Raw genomic sequence first — 22,600 nt, forward strand, 5'->3', positions numbered from 1 at the left:
GCGCATGCTTAAACCAGCGGGCGCTTGGATCACGCTTGCGCAGACCGTCTGTCATGGCGACTTCCTGAGCCCTACGGCCAGGGTTCCGCGTGGGACTTCAGACCAGGGTTATGGCGGGTAAGCGCTCGGGAGAGGGGGTGGGACCGGGCAAGACCCAGGGAGCATCTTGGCTTTGAGAACCAAGCTTCCACGACCTTGAAGCCTGAACCCCAGTTCCTCCCCCAGCCTCAGTTTCCCCTTCTGTATGGAACTTCTCGGTTTCCGTACTAAGTGAGGCAGCCCCTCTTGGTGTGGGATTCGGAAGGGAAGGAGAGGCCGAGTCAGTGACTGGCTTTTTCAGAGTGCAGTGGCTGGCCCGCAAATCAGAGTGGCCGCCCGCGAAGGGAGGAGGTCCTTGGAGCCCCTGACGCCGCTCTGCGCGCCTGGCCAGCCTTTTCCTGCACCTCTGGGCTCTGAGTTGTCCAGCTTCCTGGCGTTCCCTTTCCCAGCTCCTAATTTTTGATTGTCCAGTGGGAGTGCATCTCACCCGCCAGGGAGGAGCGGAGTTCTTTCAATCCCATGATCCGGGTAGACTGGTTTTAGAAATAACAGTGGATGTAGCCCTTAAAGAAAGAATTCCTGGGGACCCGACTCTGCCTAGAATCGCCTAGACGACCTGCCAGCTCCCCTACAGGAATAAATTTGCAGCCTGTAACCTGCATCTGCCTTTTCAGCAGTACCCAGGAGGAACTGGTCGCCTCTCCTCTCCATTTTCTGGTGGAAACTGCCTTTGCTATTTCTAAGTAGAGAAACTGGCACAAGGTCTTCCAACACACTTTTCTATAAACATGATCCTGTAGTTACTACTGTTTACTGCTGATCACTGGAAGGGATTGCCTCGTTTAATCCTCACACAGGCCCCAAAAGAGACAGGAATGCCCCCTTATTTCCAGATTTCTAATTCCCATGGAAAACTCATAAAGGAGAAACTCATGACCTGGGACTTATCTCTCAGGCCACATTTCCTGGGAAACCTGCATAGTGGAGACTTTCAAGTGGACAAAATTGACTAGAAATTAGTAGTGAATTTGTTTTCCATCTATATGTAAGACAATTTGGTCCTTATAGAATTCCACTTACAGAAAGAGCATGCATTCTCTGAGGTGTAAATGTGTGCACCATTACAACAGTCTGTCCTCTTATTCATGGTCAGTGTTCCCAAAGATGGCAGAGAGGATTTTTTTTGGACCCAAAACACTGTAGGCAGGAGTCTTGTCTTCTGTTCAGAATTAGGAGAGCCAGTCTACCTTGAACCAGCAAATGGTTAGGGCTAGGCTGTGTTCCCTCTGCCCAAATCACATCTTGAGTTTTGTTGCCTGTGGTGAGTACTTCTTTCATTTCATTCACATGAAATCTCACATTGGTTTGATTCCCAGCCCCAATTCACACCTGCTTACGGGTTTGGTTTTGTTTTTTTTTTTGTTTTTTTGTTTTTTTTTTTGTTTGTTTGGTTGGTTGGTTGGTTGGTTGGTTTTTTGTTTTTGTTTTTGTTTTTGGTTTTGTTTTTTTTTTTTTTTTTTTTTTTGCTGGCTTATCATGTTGTGAAGGGAAAACTAAGCAAGCTTGGAGAAGAACTTTCTGGGTTAGTATCATTGCCATTGCCTGGTATTCATTTATATCCGGTGCTCCAGCTGTGGGTAGTTAGAGCATGAAGGCATCTGAATTATGATGGTAAAATTAAACTGTTTCCATCTTCCAGTTTGAAAACAAGTGGAGGTCCCGAAGAGTTTGATGACACAGTTAATAAGCTCTTGAAACCAACACATGGCAAAGCAGTCACGGCTATTTTACACCTGTTGTGATTGAATGACTCTGCTCAGAGCTTTACCTACATACACCTCTCCCCACTCCCACACTCCTGCAAGGGGGGAATATGGTTGACAGAACAGGTCAGAGAGGAAAGGGATTTTCCCCCAAGGTCCATAGCTGGGAGATGGGGGAGCAGAGTTTACACCCAGTTGCCCAGCTTCAAGGCCCCATCAGACTTCCACTGGTTAGTGCTCTGTGATGGGATAGAACAGTTTGTTGGAAGGGGTTCTTTCCTGTTTGCAACCATTGTGACTTGGACATGGCTTTCTAATTGTGGTTTATGGTTATATAAAAAAGTATTCCTCAGACACAGGTAGTGAAAGAATTCAGTAGTAAAATGTCACGTCATCTGCAAGTTCACTCTCAGAGTTCAAGGGAGGGAAACAGATAGGTAGATAGTAGATAGTAGATAGATAGTAGATAACAGGTAATGTGCTTCACTAGATAAGATAGGTAATAAGTATTAATAGATGATTTCTAGATAATACATTATTAGATAAATGGTCTCTTACTAGGTAGATGGTCTTGATTAGATGGGAATATATCATTTGATAGTCTCTTAGGTAGATGGTCTCGATTATTATTAGGCATATAGTCTGTTATTAGGCAAATGATCTGTTATATATAGGGTCTCTTTTTTGGGTTTTTTTGGGTTTTTTGTTTTGTTTTGGTTTGGTTTTTTTTGTTTTTTTTTTTTTTTTTTTGAGACAGAGTTTCTCTGTGTATCCCTGGCTGTCCTGGAACTCACTCTGTAGACCGTGCTGGCTTCCAATTCACAGAGCTCTGCCTCAGCCTCAGTGCTGGAATTAAAGGCATGTGCTGCAATCACCACCCAGCTGGGTCTCTATTATTAAACAGACAGTCTCTACTATTAGATAGATGGTCTCATTATTAAGTAGACAGTCTCTACTATTGAGTAGATAGTCTCATATTGGGTAGGTGTTATATATTATTCAGAGATAAATATATTAGATATATTATTAGATAGATAGTGTAACTACACATGTCAAAGTGCTAGCTTTCCATCAATCAAAATGGTAGTATGATTATTTACTGTGCTGTTTCCCCAGCTTTCTTGGCTGTTTGAAAAGTGCAGGTATTACAGACCTGTTACCCCACTAAGACCACAAACTCAAGCTTGTCTGAAATACAGAATAAGTCAACCAGCCTGTCTGGAAATAAAAACAGGGCTGAGTATGTCTTAGTGATGGAGAGCTTGCCAAGCTATTGAAAGGGCTTGGACAGATCCTCAGCCACAGAAGAGACATGGGAGGAAGTGAGGGAGGAAGTATAGAGGGTGTCATCCAGGAAAGTGTTGCAGGCTTCCCTTGGCCAGCTGGATTTGCTCTTCTGTCTCAGGTGCATCCCAGGAATAACATGGGCCCAACCATGGATGAAGTCACCTTCAAAAGTGACACTGTGCTGTCAGATGTCCACCTGTACACCCCCAACCAGAGGCACCTCATGGTGCGGCTGAATGGCATGGGGCAACCAGGTAAGATGCAGGTCTGGGTGGAGCAGCTTGTTGCCTGGTGGGGGCCTTTATCTTTACACACTTCTTTTGGGGGAAAGACTGAGTTGTTTATCTATCATCCGTTCCCCCCCTTTTTTTTAATCGAAACTTTATTGCAAAAACTGACAAAACAAAATTCGCCTACAAAATTTAATGAGACCCAAAGTCTATATGTCTCAGTCAACTGCTATACAGTTAGCCATTCTGAAACTGTGGAGCCTCACATTGGATTTTATGATTCTGCTATTAAATGTTCTCTCTCTCTCTTTTTTTTTTTAACCACTCATCCTCCACCAAAAAAAAACAAAACCAAACAAACAAAAATCCATGATATAGTTAGAACTAGAACAGCAACGAACATTATCTGTTCTTTAGTGAATAGGAGTCCTTCATTCAGCATGCCACTTAAGTCCTTTCATCACTGAGCACCTGCTGAGTGTCCCATCCTGACCTACTAGCACAAGCATGCAGGAGTGAGCCCACAGTTCATGCAGAAATGATGCCAGAGCTCTGTGTGACTGTAGGCCCCCGGCAGTCACCTCGATCCTCTGCCTGGCTGGCTCTGTTCCTTCTTCCTCAGACTCCTGTCTTTTCTTCTGCACAGGCTTCCTGACTCCTTTCCCTGCATCTTGCAGCCAAGCATAGCTTTTAAAAATGCAAACCCAACCATAGCACAACCCTGACGTGGATTCCCCACCAGTCCCCCATGGTTCTAGGGAACACGTGGCCTTCTACTGGGCTTCTCCTAGCCAGTGTGCCCAGCCTGTCATCCTTCCCTCCATGATCTCTGTGCCCCCTTCAATAACTGTCCCAGTTAGATGACACGTTATATTAGCCATTGACAAACTATAACCTGTGTGGCCAAACCTGGTCCTGGTTTGTTTTTAAAAATAATGTTCTATTGAAACCCCACCAGAGCGGCTTGTTTGTGTGTTTTTATGACTGTAGACAGTTGGGTAGTTGCAGCAGAGATCCTATGGCCCAAAGAGCTTACACTACTTGTTTCCTAACCTGCTAAAAAAAAGATTTGCTAGTCCTTATATGGTTGACACTATGTGTCATATAAGATACAGTTTTATTATGTCGGGGCAGGGAGTTCACAGTCTGTAATTCCCTTGTTACTTTGATGTATGCCACTACAATCCCTAGATATAAGCCCCCTAAGATGCTGCATTCTGGTTTGTATCCCCAGCCCAGTCGATGGTGTGTGCATGTTTGTTGAGTGGGTGGATAGATGAACAGATTGGTGGATGGTGGATAGGTCAGATGAATGAATAGGTGGTGGGTGAGTAGATGGATAGATGGACAGATAAGTGGATGAAATAAATGATGGTCAGGGTGGGTAGATGAACAGATACATAGATGGGTGGTAAGTAGCTGGATGGACAGTGGTAGATGAATGAGCAAGATGGATGGGTAGATAGAATAATAGATGATGGGTAGTTGGGAAAGTCAATAGATGATATATAATAGACTGGATAAATGGATGGATGGATGGATGGATGGATGGATGGATGGATGGATAGATGGATAAATAAGATGCATGGGTGGGTGAATAGGTGGGTGAGTGGGTGAATGGGTGGATAGGTGGGTAGATGGATGGATGGATGCTCAAAACTTGATATGAGGTGTGATACTACAGGAGCCTGAAGCAGAGCCAACGGACTGAGTACTAAAAGCTAGAAAGGATCTGTGTAAAGAGCTAAGGAAGGCATCCCAGGAAGAGGAAATGGCTGCACATGGCACAAGGGCTATTCTCAGGTCTTCCCATGTCCCCTGCTCCTCGATGTGATAGCTGTGAGCTGTGCCTAATGTAAAGTCAGGTGAGGGAACAGAGGTAGAGAGGACTGGGGACTCTGAGCCGAGCTACCTCTGTGCACTGGCCTTGACCTTGGCTAACCTGGGGGTAGACTGTTCCTTATTTCTGGGATGCAAGTGTGGAAACAGGCTCAGAGTGGACAGATGCCTGACCCAGCCTCGTGTTATCTACTCTGAACTCCTCATGCTTTTGTTTCTGACCTATCTCCCCTGGTTCGTGCACTTATACTGAAGTCTGTCTCAGGGACTTTCTGGCTTCCTAGTGATGAAGGATAGTCCGTGTGTGTGTGTGTGTGTGTGTGTGTGTGTGTGTGTGTGTGTGTGTGTGTGTGTTTGACCTAACATCCTTAAGAAGCACCTGAAGCACCAGGCAAACTGGATTTGCATCCTCCCTTGGCCACTCAGCAAGCTCACTCACCTCAGAGTCCATGTCTATGAGATGGCCGGTATGCTCTCTTCACTGTAATCTGCAGTTCATCACATGACTCAGGCCAGATGCCTACACAGGTGCTCACTCAGCAGAGGCTGCTCCGTCAGGTGCTACTGCTCTGGTGGCTTCTGCTGCCCAGATGGTCACTGTTGAGGACAGCAAGGCTCTGTGGCTTAGCCTGTTCACCCCCACCTGGCCTTTAAAAGTATCTCTACTTGAGCTGAGCATGTGGCTCAGTTAGTAGCGTGCTTGCTTAGCACACACAGCCCTGAGTTTTAATACCAGCAACTCATAAAAGTGGGTGTCATGGTGCTTGTGTACGACCCAAACACTAGGTTGTAAGATTAAAAAGATCACGATTGGAAGGTCACTCTCGGCTAGATAGTGACTGCAGGGCTAGCTTAGGCTACGTGAACCCTGCCTCCAAAGAAAAACAAAACTATCTCCAATTGGCAGTCAGACTTCTCAAAGCAGAGGAAAGGGATGATGGCCTTGGTGTTGCTCACTCTGTGTTTCTCACTTACAGTCTTCCTGTCCCAGTTCAAGCTCCTGTGGAGTCGGGACTCTTGGACAGACTCAGGGGCTCAGGACAGTGGTCCCAGAGACGTCTCCACAGAGGAGACGCCTCCTGCTGGGTCAGGAAGTGGCCACAGTCATGAGGATTTGTCCCTCCAGGCTGGGGATGACAACACTATCCAGGAAGGGTTGAGTGTTCCCCTGGACGAGGATGGGGATCTGGATGTGGTACGAAGACCGCGGGCTGCTTCTGATCCCAACCCAGCAGAGCCTGCAAGAGACAAGGTACACCCCATGATTCTAGCACAGGAGGAAGATGACCTCGCGGGAGACCAAGTGCAAGAGAGCTGCCCCCACAGCATCATCAAAATAGGTAAATAAAGGTTGTGCTCTCTGGCCACCAAGGCAGTCACAGTGGCTGTTGGGGCACAGTAGAGCTGTGGGTATCAGTTCTGAGTTCAGAATGGCTCCAGTGAGCTGGGAACAGGCAATGCCAGAGCCAGAAGAGTCTCTTCAAATCCTGTAGATCTTCTCTTGCTAGAGACTCCCATTGCCCTCAGGATGGAATACAAATAACTCAGCTTAAAAGCTGGGGGGACACAGTTGTCACTTACCTCTCCTGAGCACTGGCCCCTATCACCCCAGACCCTTCTATGTTCTCCTCACTTCTGGATCTCTGCTGGGCTGCACATTCACCTCTGGTGCCTGCTATCAATCTCTACTTTCTAGCACATTCCTAAGTGCCCCAGGTCCTAGTCAGGTACTACTTCCTCCAGAAAGCCCTGTTCCTGCCTTCAGCTCCCTTGTTCTCTAACCTGGTATGTGGCTCAGGAGAGTTTGTAAGGTGCTTGGCTGGGCTCCAGGAAACAGGAAGCCATGGGAAATTCAGTAGCCAGAGTGTGAATGGAGACAGGTATCAGTTCACAGCAACCTGGAGTGGGCCAATCAAGTGGATCGGAAGCTGGGGGCTGCGGGCAATGAGAAGGAGAGGTGAGAAGGCCCAAGACGAGGGTTTTGACAGACACTCGGAGACAACCCTGTGAGACCTGCTGCCTGGGCTCAACAGGCAGAGCAAGGGCCTCTAGTGATGTGACACTTATTTCTGATAAGAAGTAAACACCTCATCCCAGATAGGGACCCAATGACAGACCCAAGCAAGGACACCATCAAAGTCTAACTTAGTGAGATAGTGGGCTTTATTTGGGGAAGAAAGGCTTTATCTGCCTTCTGTGTCCGATCACAGTCCACCACTGAGGTAAACAAGGGCAGGAACTGTGGAGAAACACTGCCCCAGCCACTACGAGCAGCACGACCCATAGGCTGGTAGTAGTGGACTGTATAAGAAATGGAATGAGCCAGTAAGCATCACTCCCCCTAGTCTCTGCTTCAGTCCCTGCCTCCAGCTTCCTGTCTTAGATGCCTCCCTGTCTTCCCTTTGATGGACTGTGATACAAGTATAAACCAGATAAGTTGCCTTTAGCCAGTGTTTTATCACAGCAATAGCAAAGGCACTAGGATGTTCCCTCCCCTCTAGGACCAGAATACAGCAAAGGCACTAGGATGTTCCCTCCCCTCTAGGACCAGAATACTGAGGATGTGTGTCATACTGCCTGGCCGCCAGCCAGCGGACAACAAATACCCACAGGAAAGGTCAGGTATATGGCAGCCTTCCCAGCTGCCCCCTTCTATTGCTTTCCTGTGGCCTTGGATCTTCTAACAGGACCGTTCTCTCTCAGCCAGGGGCTCACCTGCCCCAGGATAGCATTAAGTTTCTGAAGTGGTGGCTCTTGGTTGTGTCCCTATCACCACAGCACAGTCTTCCATCACAGATGACATGGGCTGGGCTTACTGCTCTTCTGCAGGCCTGGGTCATGCACCCTCAGTGCACACAGCCTTGAGCAGGCTCCCAATCACTCAGCCTAGGGCATGCACCCCTACACAGAGTCAAGGATGCAGCTCTCGCAGGGTGCCAGTGATAGATTAGCAGACTCAAAAAGGGTTGGTTTTAAATCCTCTTTTATTTCAACCTGACGTTAGGAAAACATTTTGACACATTTGACTTAGTATGTTTTTTCTTGAGCTCCTCATTTTCATGGCCCAGCCCCACTGACTTCAAATGTGTGAGGGTTGGGACATTGATGAGATGAGCAGTTTTCTAGCCAGCCGCTGGGCCTGCTTCCTGCCAGCATGGTCTGACTATACCAGTGCACAAGGACAGAGTTATCTGTGTGTATGCACAGGAACCAGGACTCAGCTGCTAAGGGTCAGTCACCAGCGGGGTCCTTGTGAGTGCCTGGCTGACTGCAGAGCCATGTTATCCCTCCAGGGGAGCTGGTTCCCCAGGTCCATACTCCAAATTCTCTCTGCTTCTGTGAAATGGGGTGAGCCCCAGGCTGGCTCCTGTTCAATGAGGCAGTGTGTCTCTGAGAGGTTGGTGGGTGAACTTTGTTCTGATTCCTAGTTGGTGGCGCATGTTGAGGCCTAGCATGCCTCTTCTGAAAGGGTAGATTGTGTAGTGCTTCAGACCAACAGCCAAGGTGGAGACGGCTACTGTTTGGGTTTTAGTCTTGTTTCATTTGGTTTAGTTGGTGCATGCGTGTGTGTTTGTGTGTATGTGCGTGCACACATGCATGCCATGGCATACATGGGGAGGTTAGGGGTCAACTTTGTGGAGCTAATTCTCTCCTTCCACCTTTCTGTGGGTTCCACACTTGCACAACAAGCACCTTTGCCTGAGGAGCCCTCTCTCCAGCCCTTGCTTTGTTTGTCTTTTAGAAGGCTCGGCTCTCTCTCTACCTTACAAACTGCAGGGTTATAGATGTGAACGAGCCTGCTCCTCAGATTTTATGATGAGACTATGTTTTAGTTTGTGTGAGTTTGACAGGCTCTGGAAACTTCTTTGTTTTGGTTTGTTTGTTTGTTTGTTTGTTTGTTTAAACCTCACACAGCCATTTGCAAACATTTAGTACAAAGTAAGTCCCTTGGCCAACCTGGGCTATGTGATTGAGTTCTGATGTCATGGCAGAGACAGTGTTTTATAGTGTTTCTTTTTCTCTTTTATCTTGTGTTTCCACTCTGTCCCACCATCAGAATCTTGTTCTGAGATATTTTGGACTTCAGAGTGTATACCAACCACCCTTCTCATGAAGATTTTCTGTAAAAATATATAAAATGAAACTCTACTGTGTTAGCTTCTGGTACCATTGTTAGCATAAGAACATGCTAAGAAGGAGCTGTATTTATATACATATGTTTCAGTTTTAGAATGGAGGTTCAGGTCGTGTGATACAGATGTATACTTTAGCTGAGTTCAGACCTGATGTGCCTTGGTCCCTGGGACACATGACAGTCACCCAGTGATCTAAAGGCCTCATTGAGGCTCCCAACCTGCTCCCAACCTGCTCCCACCTGTCAGTGCAGCCTGTGCTTCTGCTTCTCTTTTGGTCGTTTAACTCTGCCACCCATCTAACCAGGAGGGCAGACTGCCACATTACCTCCACCTCTGTTTTCTGTCCACTTCTGTTTCACAATGGATGCTTCTTTCTTGGTTTCTATCCTGTCTAGAGCACACCATGGCCACGACCCTGGAGGATGTAGGCAAGCAGGTGGGTAGGCCCTGTTCACTCCCTGTGGTCCCTGAGGGTTTCCTGAGCCTTGACTCACTGTGCTTCTTTGTCTTCTCCTGTAGGTGTGGCGGGGTGCTCTGCTCCTGGCAGACTATATCCTGTTCCGAAAGGACCTCTTCCAGGGATGCACCGTGCTGGAGCTTGGGGCAGGCACAGGGCTTGCCAGCATTGTGGCAGCCACCATGGCACATACCGTTTATTGCACAGGTAACAACTCTACCTGTGCAGTAGGGAGTGGTGGGCTCCATGATTTGTACCAGCTGTCAAAATGAACAAGGTCACCAGGTTCTCCACCCCCCATTTTCTGTCAACACCCAGCTACCACAGTGTCACCCTGCAGTCAGGAGATCATGAGCATGCAGTGTCTGGTGCCCTTTCTTTGCTTACCCTCCAGGGAAGAGCAAACAACTGAGGAATCCCCTGGCTGTCCTCTTCGTAGGCCTCACACACCGGCTTATCGTTTGTGTCTAATGATAGAAGCAAGCTTGTTCTTAGGGGAAAGTGGGAAGCAGAAGATGAAACTTGCTCATGATTTTATAGTTTCCAGAGTGATTCAACAGGGTGCGATGTCTTAGGCACACACTGTGGGCCAGATACAGTTCCAGAGTATAAGCAAGCAAGTCTCAAAGGGACTCAAAAGAAAATGTACTTTTAACTATTCATGTATGAATATTTGCACATGTCTGCATGTGTGTTATAGTTTCCAGTCTTTTGAAATTATCATCTTTTTCCTCTTACATGTTCTTTTTTTTTTTTTTTTTCAAGATTTATTTATTTATTATGTATACAGTGTTCTCCCTGCATGTATGCCTGGACAACAGAAGAGGGTACCAGATCTCATTATAGATAGTTATGAGGGTTGCTGGGAATTGAACTCAGGACCTCTGGAAAAGCAGCCAGTGCTCTTAACCGCTGAGCCATCTCTCCAGCCCCTTAAAGACAGTCTCACTGTTTCCCAGTTGACCTAGAAGTTAGTGTGTAAACCAGGCTAGTCTTGAACTCAGAGATACATTTGCCTCAGCTTATTTTTATTTTATTTTGTATTGTATATTATATTTGTGTGTGTGTGTGTGTGTGCGTGTGTGCGTGTGTGTCTGTGTGTGTGTCTGTGTCTGTGTCTGTGTCTGTGTCTGTGTGTGTTAGGAGTACAGGTGTTCTAGAGGGCATAAGATTCCCTGGAGCTAGAATTACAATGGTTGTGAGCCACCTGATGGGGGTACTGGGAGCCAAGCTTGGGTCCTCTGCAAAAACAGCGTGACATCTTAACCTCAAAGCCATTTCCCATCACACTTTAGTGCATAATCTTAAGGACTAATGAAGTTTCTATGAATAGTCACTATATGCTATGTGAGTACACACACATGCACACTCGTACACAGGCACATTTTTAAGAGCACGTTCTTGTGTCCTTTAGGATTAGTAAGGAGATCATCCTTACCATTCTGTTTCGTCCTTTGACAAGCACTCTGACCATCCTGTTCTCTCTCCATCTGTCACCTGCAGCGGTGCACACCAGTGTGCCCCATCTGATGCTCCTTAGGGTGATGAGTGGTCCTGTGTAGCAAACTGAGGTCTGTCTTAATATTTCATTTGAAATTACATCAGACTCACAGGGAAGTTCCTGAAACAATTCAGAATTGTTTCACATTCATCTAGCTTCCAGAGATGCTACCATCTTAAGTGACCAAAGCACGGCACTCCTTCCATGGTAGTGGCTCGCCGTGAAAAGCGCTGGAGACAGATATCTTAACCCATGTGTCATGGTGTGCCCTTCTGTCATTCCAGATGTCGGCACAGACCTCCTGGCCATGTGCCAACGAAACGTTGCCCTCAACAGCCACCTGGCTGCCACTGGAGGTGAAGGTCAGTAGCAGAGGGTCGGGGTCAGGTGGGAGTCACCCAGCGGGCCCAGTGTTGGTGGTAGCTTCCCTTTGCTGAATCAGATGAAGGGAAGATGCCAGGTGTTTCCTTGGTGTGACACAGCTTCTGAGCATAGATGGCCTGCCCTGACACCGTGAAGCTTTCCTGACATCCCCAGGCTGACGGACAAATCCTCTCCCTCATGCATTTGGCCCATCCTGTTAGTTCCACTGTAAGCACACAGTCTTAAATCATCCACCAAGCTGCCATCCCATGTTAGGATGACCGGTCTCCAGGGATGAGAACATGTAGGAAGAAGGGGCTCTGGGGAAGAGGGCTGGTAGAGGAACTGAGAGGCATTAGATGCCTGCTTAGAAGCTGAGGGTGAGTGGGGGAGGCAGGAGCATTTATCCCCATTTGTGTGCAGTCTGGGAGTTCTGTCTGCTTTTGCAGGTGGCGTGGTTAAGGTCAAGGAGCTAGACTGGCTGAAGGATGACCTCTGCACAGGTGTGTGCTTCCCGTGTCCCCTTGCTTCATTCAGTGGCTCCTCTGTGGCACCTAGAGTTCTCAGCTCAGTGACCTATTGAGCCACAGAGTTCTGGCTACCTGCACAGCCCCACATCTTGTGGAAGGCCTCCACAGGCTGCTGGGCCCCAGCTATCCTCTGAACAGCTACTACATGCTGGGCCCTTGACCACATGCTGTGCACACCTCCCAGTGTCACCTTCAGGGAATCAGTTCTGAGTGGGAGCGGAGAGATGAGCACTCAGAGAGGCCAGGATGTGATCCCAGTCTGTGACCTGGGCCTGAACTTCCCAGAAAGCATAGTGAGTGGCTTCGAGAATTTCTAAATTCTTCCACAGATGATGTCAGACCTGATGTTGGCTGTTTCTATAAGCAGCTTCTTTCCGTTTCCCTGTCAGTAAGGAAACTCTGACTAATGCCTGTTACCTGCCCAGCACACTTTGCTGTGACCCTTTGACCCTTGGCCTTCTTAGACATCTTCTGAGAGAGGTTTTAGTAACCTTTCTATAAACACAAAAACTGAATTCCAGAGTGACTTCACTAATTTCCTGGTGTCACACAGTGAGCTGATAGGGATAGTGATTGATAGATAATGTTCTCACAGGGCTCCTGGCCAAGGGGTAAGTGAGGATAAAACCTACTCACCCCTCACTGGTGGCCCAACTGTGTGGCTGTCCCTAGATTCATGTCAACCTGTATCCAACCCCATCTCTCTCTCTCTCTCTCTCTCTCTCTCTCTCTCTCTCACTCTCTCTCTTTCTCTCTTTCTCTCTCTCTGTCTCTCTCTCCCCTTTTCTCTTTCCCTCTCTCCTTCTCTCCCTCCCTCCTTCCTTCCCTTGTTTCTTTTATGCAACGAAGCTTTATTAGGTAACCACAGCTGGCCCTCAGCACTCACAGAATGCTGAGTGCTGGAACTACCAGGGTATAGCCATGCCCAGCTCAGCCTTGTCTCTGTCCCAAAGCTTCCTTCAGTCAGTTTGCAATAAGAGCTGGTGGCCAGCACAGGAAGGAATGGACGGACACTCAGCCTTCTCTTCTTTGGTAGATCCCAGAGTCCCCTTCAGCTGGTCAGAAGAAGAAATCACTGACCTGTATGACCACACCACTGTGCTCCTTGCAGCCGAAGGTAAGACAGTCCTCTGTCATCCTGTGTCCTTGTCATCACCTGTATGTGTCACAGTATCCCCTGGTGTAGAAGGCACAGGGAAAGCAGGAATGTTAGGTGCTCTGGGATGACCTCTATACAGGTGTGTGCTTCTTGTGTCCCCTTGCTTCAGTGGCTCCTCTGTGGCACCTAGAGATAATAAATACTTGTTTTCTACGCAGAAGGCTAGATGTAGTTAACAGCCCAGTGATCTGTGCTACCTGTAGGGCCAGGCCACACTGGATCCCCCAGGGCACTGTGTCTAGCCCAGACTTTCCCTCCCTAGACTTTATCTTCAATTTTGTTTCTCGGTCAATAGGGAGATGTCATATATACTTGGTAGCTTGATGACCTGTGGAATGGCCTAGACCACACCAGACCCTCCCTTAAGCCCTTAAGGTACAGAATCCATTTTTATGAAAAAGGTCACATGTACTTTGCAAAGGAGTTTTGATGCAGTCACACCTTAATCTTTACTGAAATTATTGTCACCAGGAGACCTTTTTCCAAAGTTTTATAAATATGTCTAAGATAGGAGCCTGAGAGATGGCTCAGCAGTTAAGAGCACTGACTGCTCTTCCAGAGGTCCTGAGTTCAATTCCCAGCAACCACATAGTAGCTCAAAACCATCTATAATCAAATCTTCTGGTGTATATGAAGAGTGTGACAGTGTTTACATACATTAAATAAATAAATAAATAAATCTTTAAAAAATGTATGTGTAAAATAACCTGCCTGGTAATAGACCATACATATCTGAACCAACCTAAGTCCTGTTGAACTGGATGTCCTTGCTCACATGGGTTGTCACTCTGCCAGCCCTGGTGGTTGCAGGGACACCAACCGTGGCCTGCTCTGATTTCCTCAGGGAGATAGCAGATTAGCACCTGCCCTGCAGTGGGAGGCACCACAGCCCAGAGAATGACTCCTTCAACTTTATCTCAATAAGGAAGACGAGTTTGGTGGGAGTTATTTACAGACAGACAGTGGCCATCTATGTGTCCCCAAAGTCACTACCCCCAACTTACCAAGTGATTTTGTGCCTGTCAGTCAGTCCACAGCAGGACTAGGTGACTGCAGCTCAAACGCGCAGCGTACATGCGCACACATTCTAGGAAGGTCAGAATATTCATGCCCATCCTCGCCCTTCTGAATGCCGAGCAAACCATCCAACCGTGAGGAGGCTGGCTTTGATTTTTCTGTAGCCGACATGTAGAACAGCTCACAGCAGCTTTCTGTGAGACAATGTAGCCAGGGCTTTAAGAGAATGAGCCTCACTATGCTCTTAGAGACGTCCTAGAAGCACCTTTCCAGAATGTCCTCCTCAGTGGCTATTGTTAATGATGATAAGGAGCCACTCCGTGGTGGTTCCACGGGTCTCTCCCAAAGGTGCACTTTTTTCCTGACCCCCTTCTCTCCCCAGTGTTCTACGATGATGACTTAACTACCGCTCTATTTAACACACTCTCCCGACTCGTCCACAGACTGAAAAATGCCTGCACCGCCATCTTGTCAGTGGAAAAAAGGTGAGCTATGTGCCCCACGGCTGCATCCCTCACTGCAGTATCACTGCAGTGACTGTGTCTGTCAGCCACCTACTGTGTGCTGGGCTGGGGCTCTCCCCTCATCTTCTTCCCCTCATTCAGTCTTTTTAAAGTCTATTGTCAAGCACAGCCAGCCTGGCCCCATTTTCAAATGGAGCAGGGAAGTTGTAAGACATTAGGGTGATGGTCTCAAAGCCACAGTGAGATAGTGTCAGGAGGGGACCTGCCTGAGACCAGGCCATGGCTGTCTCCCACGTGCTATGGCCGTCGTCATTAAGGCCTGCCATTGGCATCACTTTTACTGTTTTTCTATGAAAAGGATGTTTTCTGTGTTCCTGCATTTTCAACAAAACTTAAAAATGAAAAATTGAGGTGGCTAGTAATAAAAATAGGAAGGAAGGGTTGCCACATTGTCCTTGTGCCGTGGGCTAGCCCCTGCACAACATCTGTCGGCTTCAGCCTTGCTGCTTCCACACCAGATTTTTGGTCAAAGCTAAACATTCTTGGCTCTCATCACAGCCTGTTCACCCCAGGCTCCTCCTCAGACACAGTGACCAGGAGGAGGAAAAGCCCGTCTTGATCCCCACTCTACAGGCTGTAAATAAGAGACTTGGGGCAGACAGGAAAAGTTGAACCATGAGCAATGTTTAAAGACTTGTTTGGGTCGGCATAGTGACCCCCAGCACTTAGAGATAGGACCCAGAGGATTGAGAGCTCCAGGCCAGCCTCGGCTACATAGTGAATGTCAGACCAATCAAGTTACCATAAGACCCTGTCTCAAACAAGAACCAAACAAAAAGTTGTTAATTTCACTTGAAGAAAGAATTATTATCTTTCTAGGCACATACAGAGATACTTGCTGGAGAAATGCCAGGGTATCTGGCATGTGCTTGTTAATGAGAGAGATGGAAGGGACTCTGGGAAAATGGGGGACAGAGTGACCCAGACTCAGCAATGGCTGAAGCTGGCCATGGCAACTGGTTACACAGTTCTCGACTTCTTGGATGTTTGAGATTTTTCACGTTAAAAGATTTTTAGAAAGAAAGAAAAAGAAAGAAAGAAAAGGAAGGAAGGAAGGAAGAAAGAAAGAAAGAAAGAAAGAAAGAAAGAAAGAAAGAAAGAAAGAAAGAGAGAAAGAGAGAGAGGAAGGAAGGGTCATGGAGCTGGTTCAACAGGTGAAGCATGTGTTAGACAGGATGAACACCCCAGCACCCATGCAAAATGCCAAGCAGGTGTGGTGGCCTCCAGGTCACAAGCCTGGGTGCAAGTGCAAGACAGACCATGTGTGAGCATAGAAGGTAGAAGAAAATGTCAGCCTCTGGGCTCCACACTTACACACATCCTATAAACCCATGAACACACACACACACGAGACACACATGTGTGCTGCATATGTGTGGGAAAAGAAAACGAAAGGAGAGACAGATGAAGAGGTTTAATTCAAGGTAAATCATTTTTACAGAGTCTGGTGTCCAAAGTACAAATGGTGGTGCCAGAGAACTCTGTGTGCTCTCCCTCACCCCTGCCCCCCGCCCTCTCCTTCCTCCCTGCCCTCCCCCTTCCCCTCTCCCTCACACCCCCCCCGCTCCCGCCCCTTCTTGCCTCTGTGTTCTCTCTCTCATCTCTGCCTTTGCTCCCAGCATGTTCTGTACCTCTCTCTGCCACAGCCTCATGTCTCCCAATCCTGTAGATAGTACCCAGTCCTCAGCACCCAGCCAGCAGATCTGCCCAGAATCCATTTGCAGGAACTGGTATCCAGAGTGCCATCTTTGCAGGTGAGGTCAGCTTCCTATAACCACATCTGTGAAGTAGAGCCAATAGCCATTCTGGAAACCCAGGCGTCTGGGGAAGCTCAGGAAAGAATTTGCTCCAAGGCAGAGCCAGCCTCTAGACATGCACTGAGCAGGAAGCGAGCTGTAAGGATGAAGCAGAGCCCTTTCTGGTCCTACTGTGTGCTACTGGTGGTCAATCCACAGGTTCAACTTCACACTGAGACACTTGGACGTCACGTGTGAAGCCTACGATCACTTCCGTGCCTCCCTGGACTCATTGGAGAAGCTGGCTGATGGCAGGCTGCGTTTCATGGTGGAGCCTGTGGAGACCTCCTTCCCACAACTGCTCGTCTACGAGCGCATCCGGCAGCTGGTAGGTGCAGCCCCATGAGGGTGGTGGGAAGCAAAGCAATGGGCCAGGCCTACCGTCCCATCCATGGTCTGCCATGGTCTGCTATGGTCTGCCCGGGAGAAGCTGCAGACCTAACACTGTGATCCCTGAGGGGAGTTAACCTGTTCTCAGCAGTCACAGGACCACAGCAGCTCTATGGCTAAGTGTCAGGTTCTCTATGGGCAGTTAAGACACCAGAGGAAGCCGGAGTGGGGTTGGGGGCCGGGCACCAGTACTCTCCTCCTTACTGAAGCAACATCGTTAACCGAAGCAACTTCTTTCCTGAAGCAGCTGTATCCTAGCTGCTCTGTCTAGAGGATACAGTCATCGTGGCAAGGAAGACTAGGCCACAGGAGCAGGTGGCAGCTGCTCACATTGTGTCCACTCTGAGAAGCAGGGAGCAGGAAGTGGGACCAGCCTGTACACAGTGATCCATTTCCTCTTCCTCTGCAAGGCTCTGCCTCCTAAAGGCTTCACAACCTTCCCAGCCAGTGCGTCCTCCAGATGGGAACAAGTGTTGAGACACAGAGGCCTGTGGGAGACATTCCCAGTTCACACCACCACAAGGCAGTCAGTCAGCAGGAAGATCTGGGAGTGCTGAGGACGGAGGCAGGGCCTGGCTGAAATCTGCTGAAAGCAGGACTGGGCTTTGTTCTGGCTCACACTTGCAGGACAGTCCTTCCCAGTAGGGAAGTCGTCAGCAGGCAAAGCAGAGATGGGTGGTGGTGTGCAGCTTGCTTTCTCCTTTTTATTAAGTCAAGGGCCAGCCCTCAGGATAGCGCCACCCACATACAGGATGAGCCTTCCCACCTTAACTTACAACCTAGAAACTCTGCCACAAACACACACAGAGGTTGTCTCTCAATGGTTCTGGATCCTATCAGATTGATGGTTTTAACCATGGTGTTAATGGGCACATTTGCTTTAAGGAGCCTTGCCCTTCTGGCCGAGCAGGAAGGCTCATACTAGGCTCTTGACAATCCTGCAGCAGTTGTAGCCAGCATGTGACAGTGCCTCACACCTTTTGTCCACTGTCTTAGCACACCCAGCCAGGAACTGGCAGATCTGGGACGGACAGCATCTTAGAACCAGGGCACCTGCTATTACAGCTTCTAAACCCAGCACTTAGAGTGAATTTGAAAACCCAAAATTACCCTGAAAATTACCCAGAGCTGGATTTCTAGAGCTCCATCTGGCAACTTCTATTCTCTTTGCCTTTGGCTGTGGAGATCAGGCCTTTTTCTCAGGAGAGAAGACAGTGTCAGCAAGACCAGCTTTCTCATGCTCCTTCCTGTGTTCCTTCTTAGGAAGTGGAGCATTGGAGACTGCTTAAGGCCCCCAAATGGCAATACTGGCCACCTGCTACCCACTTCTTCATTTCCTTGTGACAGTGTGACACACCAATATCCTATGGCTAGTTCCAGACTTGCTGTACCCAGCCACTGTGCCACCATATAATGGCCAGAGTCTCAAAGACAGGAAGGAGTAGCTCCTGCCCCTGGCTCTGTACTGGTGTCATATGGCTCTGCTTTGTGAAACCTCAGAATCTTTCATTTCTCTGTGTTACAGGAGCTCTGGAAGATCGTCGTAGAACCAGCAGCATGAGTTACCTCTGTGACCTCAACTATTTATTATCTTAATGTATTTCAAATAAAGACAAACCCTCAGCCATCTTGCCCTTGAGATACTGTCATTTTAAATACAGTGAGTGACCTTTACATGACCCTAGCTGGTTCATGGGGCCCATCACTGCCTACAACAATAGCCTAAAAGAAGAATTGCTCAGAGAGTGGTGGCTTAGCAGTCTCCACTTGTCACACAGCTCCTAAGTGTTCCTGAGCCACTTGGTCAGAGGAAGCAAACCGCCTGCCTGTTTGCACTGCTTATTCCCACAGTGCACTTCATGGGCAGGGCCACGGCTCTGCCATCACTTTCATGCTCCCTCTGCTCATAGGACTGGCCACTCACCCCATGCATGTGGTTCTGGGCTCCATTGAAAACTACACAGTGGTGGGCTGAGATCTAGCTCAGGTGGTGGGGTGCTTGTCTAGCAGATACACGGCACCCTTGAATTTCTCCCTAGCACCACATAGAATGGATGTGACTGTACAGCTGTAATGCCAGTGCTATAAGGGATCCATGGGAGAAGACTGCTCGGACACAGTCGGCTGGGGGTGCTGGTACATCCTGGAATCCCAGAGCTCAGGAGGTACTAGCAGCGGGATCTCTGAGTTTGAGGCCAGCCTAGTACAGACTCAGTTCCAGGACACCTACACAGAGAAACCCTGATGTGGATAATTAGCCAGCCAGTGACTTCTCAAGTGTTCTGAACCCAAGTGCAGTTCTGAGCACAAAATCCACATCCTATGTTGACACACCTCAGTGAGCAGAAACAGCCAGACGTGCATGTACAGAAACTTAGTACTGTTTCAGAACTATGGACTTTGGTGAGCGAGGCCTTTGTTCTCATTTTGATAGATACTGGTGTCTGCATGCTGAGTTCCAAGGACTCGGTGCTACTTCTATCATGGGATCAATTGTGCAACGGTCAAGGCACTCAGGAGGCTCAGGAGGTTGAGGCAGGAGAATGAAAATTGAAGGTTGGGCTGGTGAAATGGCTGCTTGTAGCAGAGCTTTTCAGATCCCCAACATTCACATAGAACTAGTCTCAGCCCCGCACAGGGGAGCTGGAGGGGGGGGGAGCAGGGAGGGGAGCGGGGGGGGTGGGGGGGAGGCAAGGGAGGACAGATATCTGGAACTCACTGGCCATCCAACCAAGCCAAACTAGTGAGCACCAGGTTCTGGGAGAGCCCTTAGCTCAAAATAAGGTGGTGAGCAATTGAGAAAGACACCTGATATCAGCCTCTGCCCCCTACATGTATTGAACAGACACTGGGGGAAGACAGGCAGCTCATTGGCCAGCCATTCTGGCCAACTCAGTGAGCTTCAGGTTCAGAGAGACTACAAAGGTAGAGATCAACAGAGGAAAGACACCCAGCATCAACCTGTGGCCTCCACACACATTCACATAGATGCACACACACCTGAGTGCAGGTGTATGTGTATCCATACTAGCAAGTACATATACCATAACACACACAGACTGTCTCTCTCAAAAATAAAATGCTCTTCAAAATGACCCTCACAAAGGGCCAGGCATGGTGGCACACACTTGAGAGACAGAGACAAGTGGCTCTATATGAATTTGAGACCAGCCTTCAGGGCTACATAGAGAAACCCCCACCTCAACAAAGCAAAACACAGGACCAGAGAGGAGGCCCAGTGGGTGACAAGTCCCTAGCCACTATGTAAGATTGGCCCCAAACAATAGAATGGTCTCAGCTTCTTCACCTAGCTTATGAGGGCAGGCTGCTTTTACATCTGGGCCACTGTCCTGCGAGCTTCTTCCTGACGCAGCCCAGCTTCATCTTGGCTGTAACTTACAGTGCTATCATGTTGGGGGCTGACTTTTAGCAGAAAGCGGCTATCAGCTTTGCAGCCATCTTGAGCCATATACCCTGACATGAGACTTGGATTACAATAGCCTACAACAGCTGAGCACACTCCGATAATCTTGGTTTAGATACCTTGAGATTAAAGATACGTGAGATTAAAGGTGTGTGACTTAAGAGTGACCTAGAGATCAGATTTAGAGACAAGACCTAAGGGCATGATTAAAGGTGTGACTTAGAGGCATGGCTTAGAAGTGAGATATATAAAAGGCAGAGGCAGACGGTAGAGAATCAGACATTAGGGAGACACTTAGAGGAAGAGAGACTGAAGAATAAACGGGATTGAAACACACTCTGTCTGGTCTCCATTCCTTGCGACCGCCCTCACTCTCTCTCTTGCTGAACCCCGACCCAACGACTGGAGAAGCAGCTTGGGCAGGGATACAGTGGCCGCCAAACTCGGGGCAACCTGGGCCTCAACATTTTGCTCGGGCTGCAACATTTTTTGGCACCCGAACGTGGGACTAGTGTGGTTCCCGACACTATCAGAGCTTCCGGTTCCAGTCCAGCTTCTGTGTGTTACAACCTCCAGAGAGCCTCTGCCAGAGCTTACTTGAGGTGATATTTCAGAATCATCAAACCATTGAGATACATGCTAGGTAATTAACCCAGGTCATCAGACTCAATTCTTCTCTTGACACATTCTAACATTTTCTGAGAAATTTATGGTTCAAGGAGATGACATGGCTGCTCAACCATAGCCTGAACAGAAAATGTTCAAATCAACAAAGCATGGTGCTGGATCTCTCTGCTCCCCCACCAGCTTCTCAGATGAGAATCAACAGGGGCCCAGATGCTTCTGTTTCTAACCTGGTTCCTAGATGGGGCCTCACTCAGCAATTAACCTACCCATGAAGTGGTCCATGACGCTGGTCCAGAGCACATGGCAACACCAAGGCTGCAGTGTGTTATTCCTGGTTACAGATATACTCAGGGCTTGGGATTTGAGTCAGTTGCCTATCGTGCATAAAGCCTTGAGCTTAGTCTCCAGCACTGCATAAAACTGAGCACATGTCTTTAATCCCCGCACTGGGAGAGGTAGAGGGGAGGCAATCGACTTTGACTGCAGAGTAAGTCTGAGGCTAGCCCAAGCTACATGAGAACCTGTCTCAACAACAGTGAAGGCTCAGTAATGTATAAGCATGAGGATCTGAGTTTGGTGCCCAGGCACGGTGGCATTCACTTGTAAGCCCAAGTCTGAGGAAGCAGAGGCACAGGGTTCTTTGAGGCTCATGGGCCAGACAGCCTAGCCTGCTTGTTGAGTTTCAGGCCAGTGGGAGACCATTTCAAATAAACAAAGTTGGAGAGATGGTTCAGCAACTAAGATCACTGGCTGCTCTTGCAGAGGACCTGGGTTGGATTCCCAACATTTCACAACCTTCCATAACTCTAGTGATGGGGATCTGATGCCTTCTCCCTCCTCTGGTTCCTTCATGCAGTCTACACATATGCTGTGTGTGTGTGTGTGTGTGTGTGTGTGTGTGTGTGTGTGTGTGTGTGTGTGTGAAGCACTTGTATGTATAAAAATTAAATATTAAAATAAACAAGCTATGGACCAGTGGATGACTCAACAGGTAAAGGTGCCTGAGTTTGCTGAGTTTAATCCCCAAGGAATCACAAGGTAGAAGGAGAGGCCCAACTCCTGCAAGTTGCCCTCTTGACTTCCACATATATGCCATACATGACACATGTGTGCCCACATACATACATAGATACATACAGAGAGGGAGGGGGGGCAGAGAGAATAAGTTGATAAAATTTAAAGAAGAAAACCATGCTAGGTGCTGTCCTGTGGAACAACACTCAAGGTTGACCTCTGGCCTCAACGTGAACATGTATACCAACAACAACTACCCCCAAAACATTATATATATATATGCTGAGCATGCTGTACATAACTGCACCTACCATCCCAGCATCTGGGAGATGAAACAGGAAGACTAGAAGACCAAGGTCAGCCTCTGCCACAGAGCAAGTTCAAGGTCAGCCTACAAAAGACCCTATCTTAATAATAATACATACCAACTCTAATAGGATAGACTCAGATCCAAATTTTGGATCTGCTGCATGCCACCCAGATGGCCTCTGGCAAGTGCTCGGG

General features: G+C 48.1%; 1 protein-coding gene across 2 annotated transcripts; it reads left to right on the forward strand.

Annotated features, from left to right (window-relative positions):
* Positions 1–15: 15 nt before the first annotated feature.
* Mettl22 (methyltransferase 22, Kin17 lysine) lies at positions 16–18,660 on the forward strand. Of its 2 annotated transcripts, none has more exons than XM_076937396.1 (11): positions 16–117; positions 3,208–3,343; positions 6,285–6,498; positions 9,690–9,730; positions 9,814–9,958; positions 11,537–11,614; positions 12,065–12,118; positions 13,182–13,262; positions 14,704–14,806; positions 16,801–16,969; positions 18,557–18,660. In XM_076937396.1, the coding sequence occupies exons 2-11, from the start codon at positions 3,326–3,328 to the stop codon at positions 18,590–18,592; spliced, it is 939 nt and encodes a 312-aa protein (XP_076793511.1). In that variant the 5' UTR covers positions 16–117; positions 3,208–3,325; the 3' UTR covers positions 18,593–18,660. The 2 variants fall into 2 exon arrangements, with proteins under 2 accessions (XP_076793511.1, XP_034363218.1); XM_034507327.2 differs by having other exon boundaries at positions 21–117; positions 6,136–6,498.
* The last annotated feature ends 3,940 nt before the right edge of the window (positions 18,661–22,600 follow it).

The sequence above is a fragment of the Arvicanthis niloticus genome, chromosome 6 (genome assembly GCF_011762505.2).
Source record: "Arvicanthis niloticus isolate mArvNil1 chromosome 6, mArvNil1.pat.X, whole genome shotgun sequence".
Lineage (NCBI taxonomy): Eukaryota > Metazoa > Chordata > Mammalia > Rodentia > Muridae > Arvicanthis > Arvicanthis niloticus.

Coding starts and splice junctions, on each gene's coding strand:
- Mettl22 (XM_034507327.2), top strand. CDS start 3,226: ATGGGCCCAACCATGGATGAAGTCACCTTCAAAAGTGACACTGTGCTG. Junction 13,263..14,703: donor TGTGCTCCTTGCAGCCGAAG/GTAAGACAGTCC, acceptor TTCTCTCCCCAG/TGTTCTACGATGATGACTTA. Junction 14,807..16,800: donor ATCTTGTCAGTGGAAAAAAG/GTGAGCTATGTG, acceptor GTCAATCCACAG/GTTCAACTTCACACTGAGAC.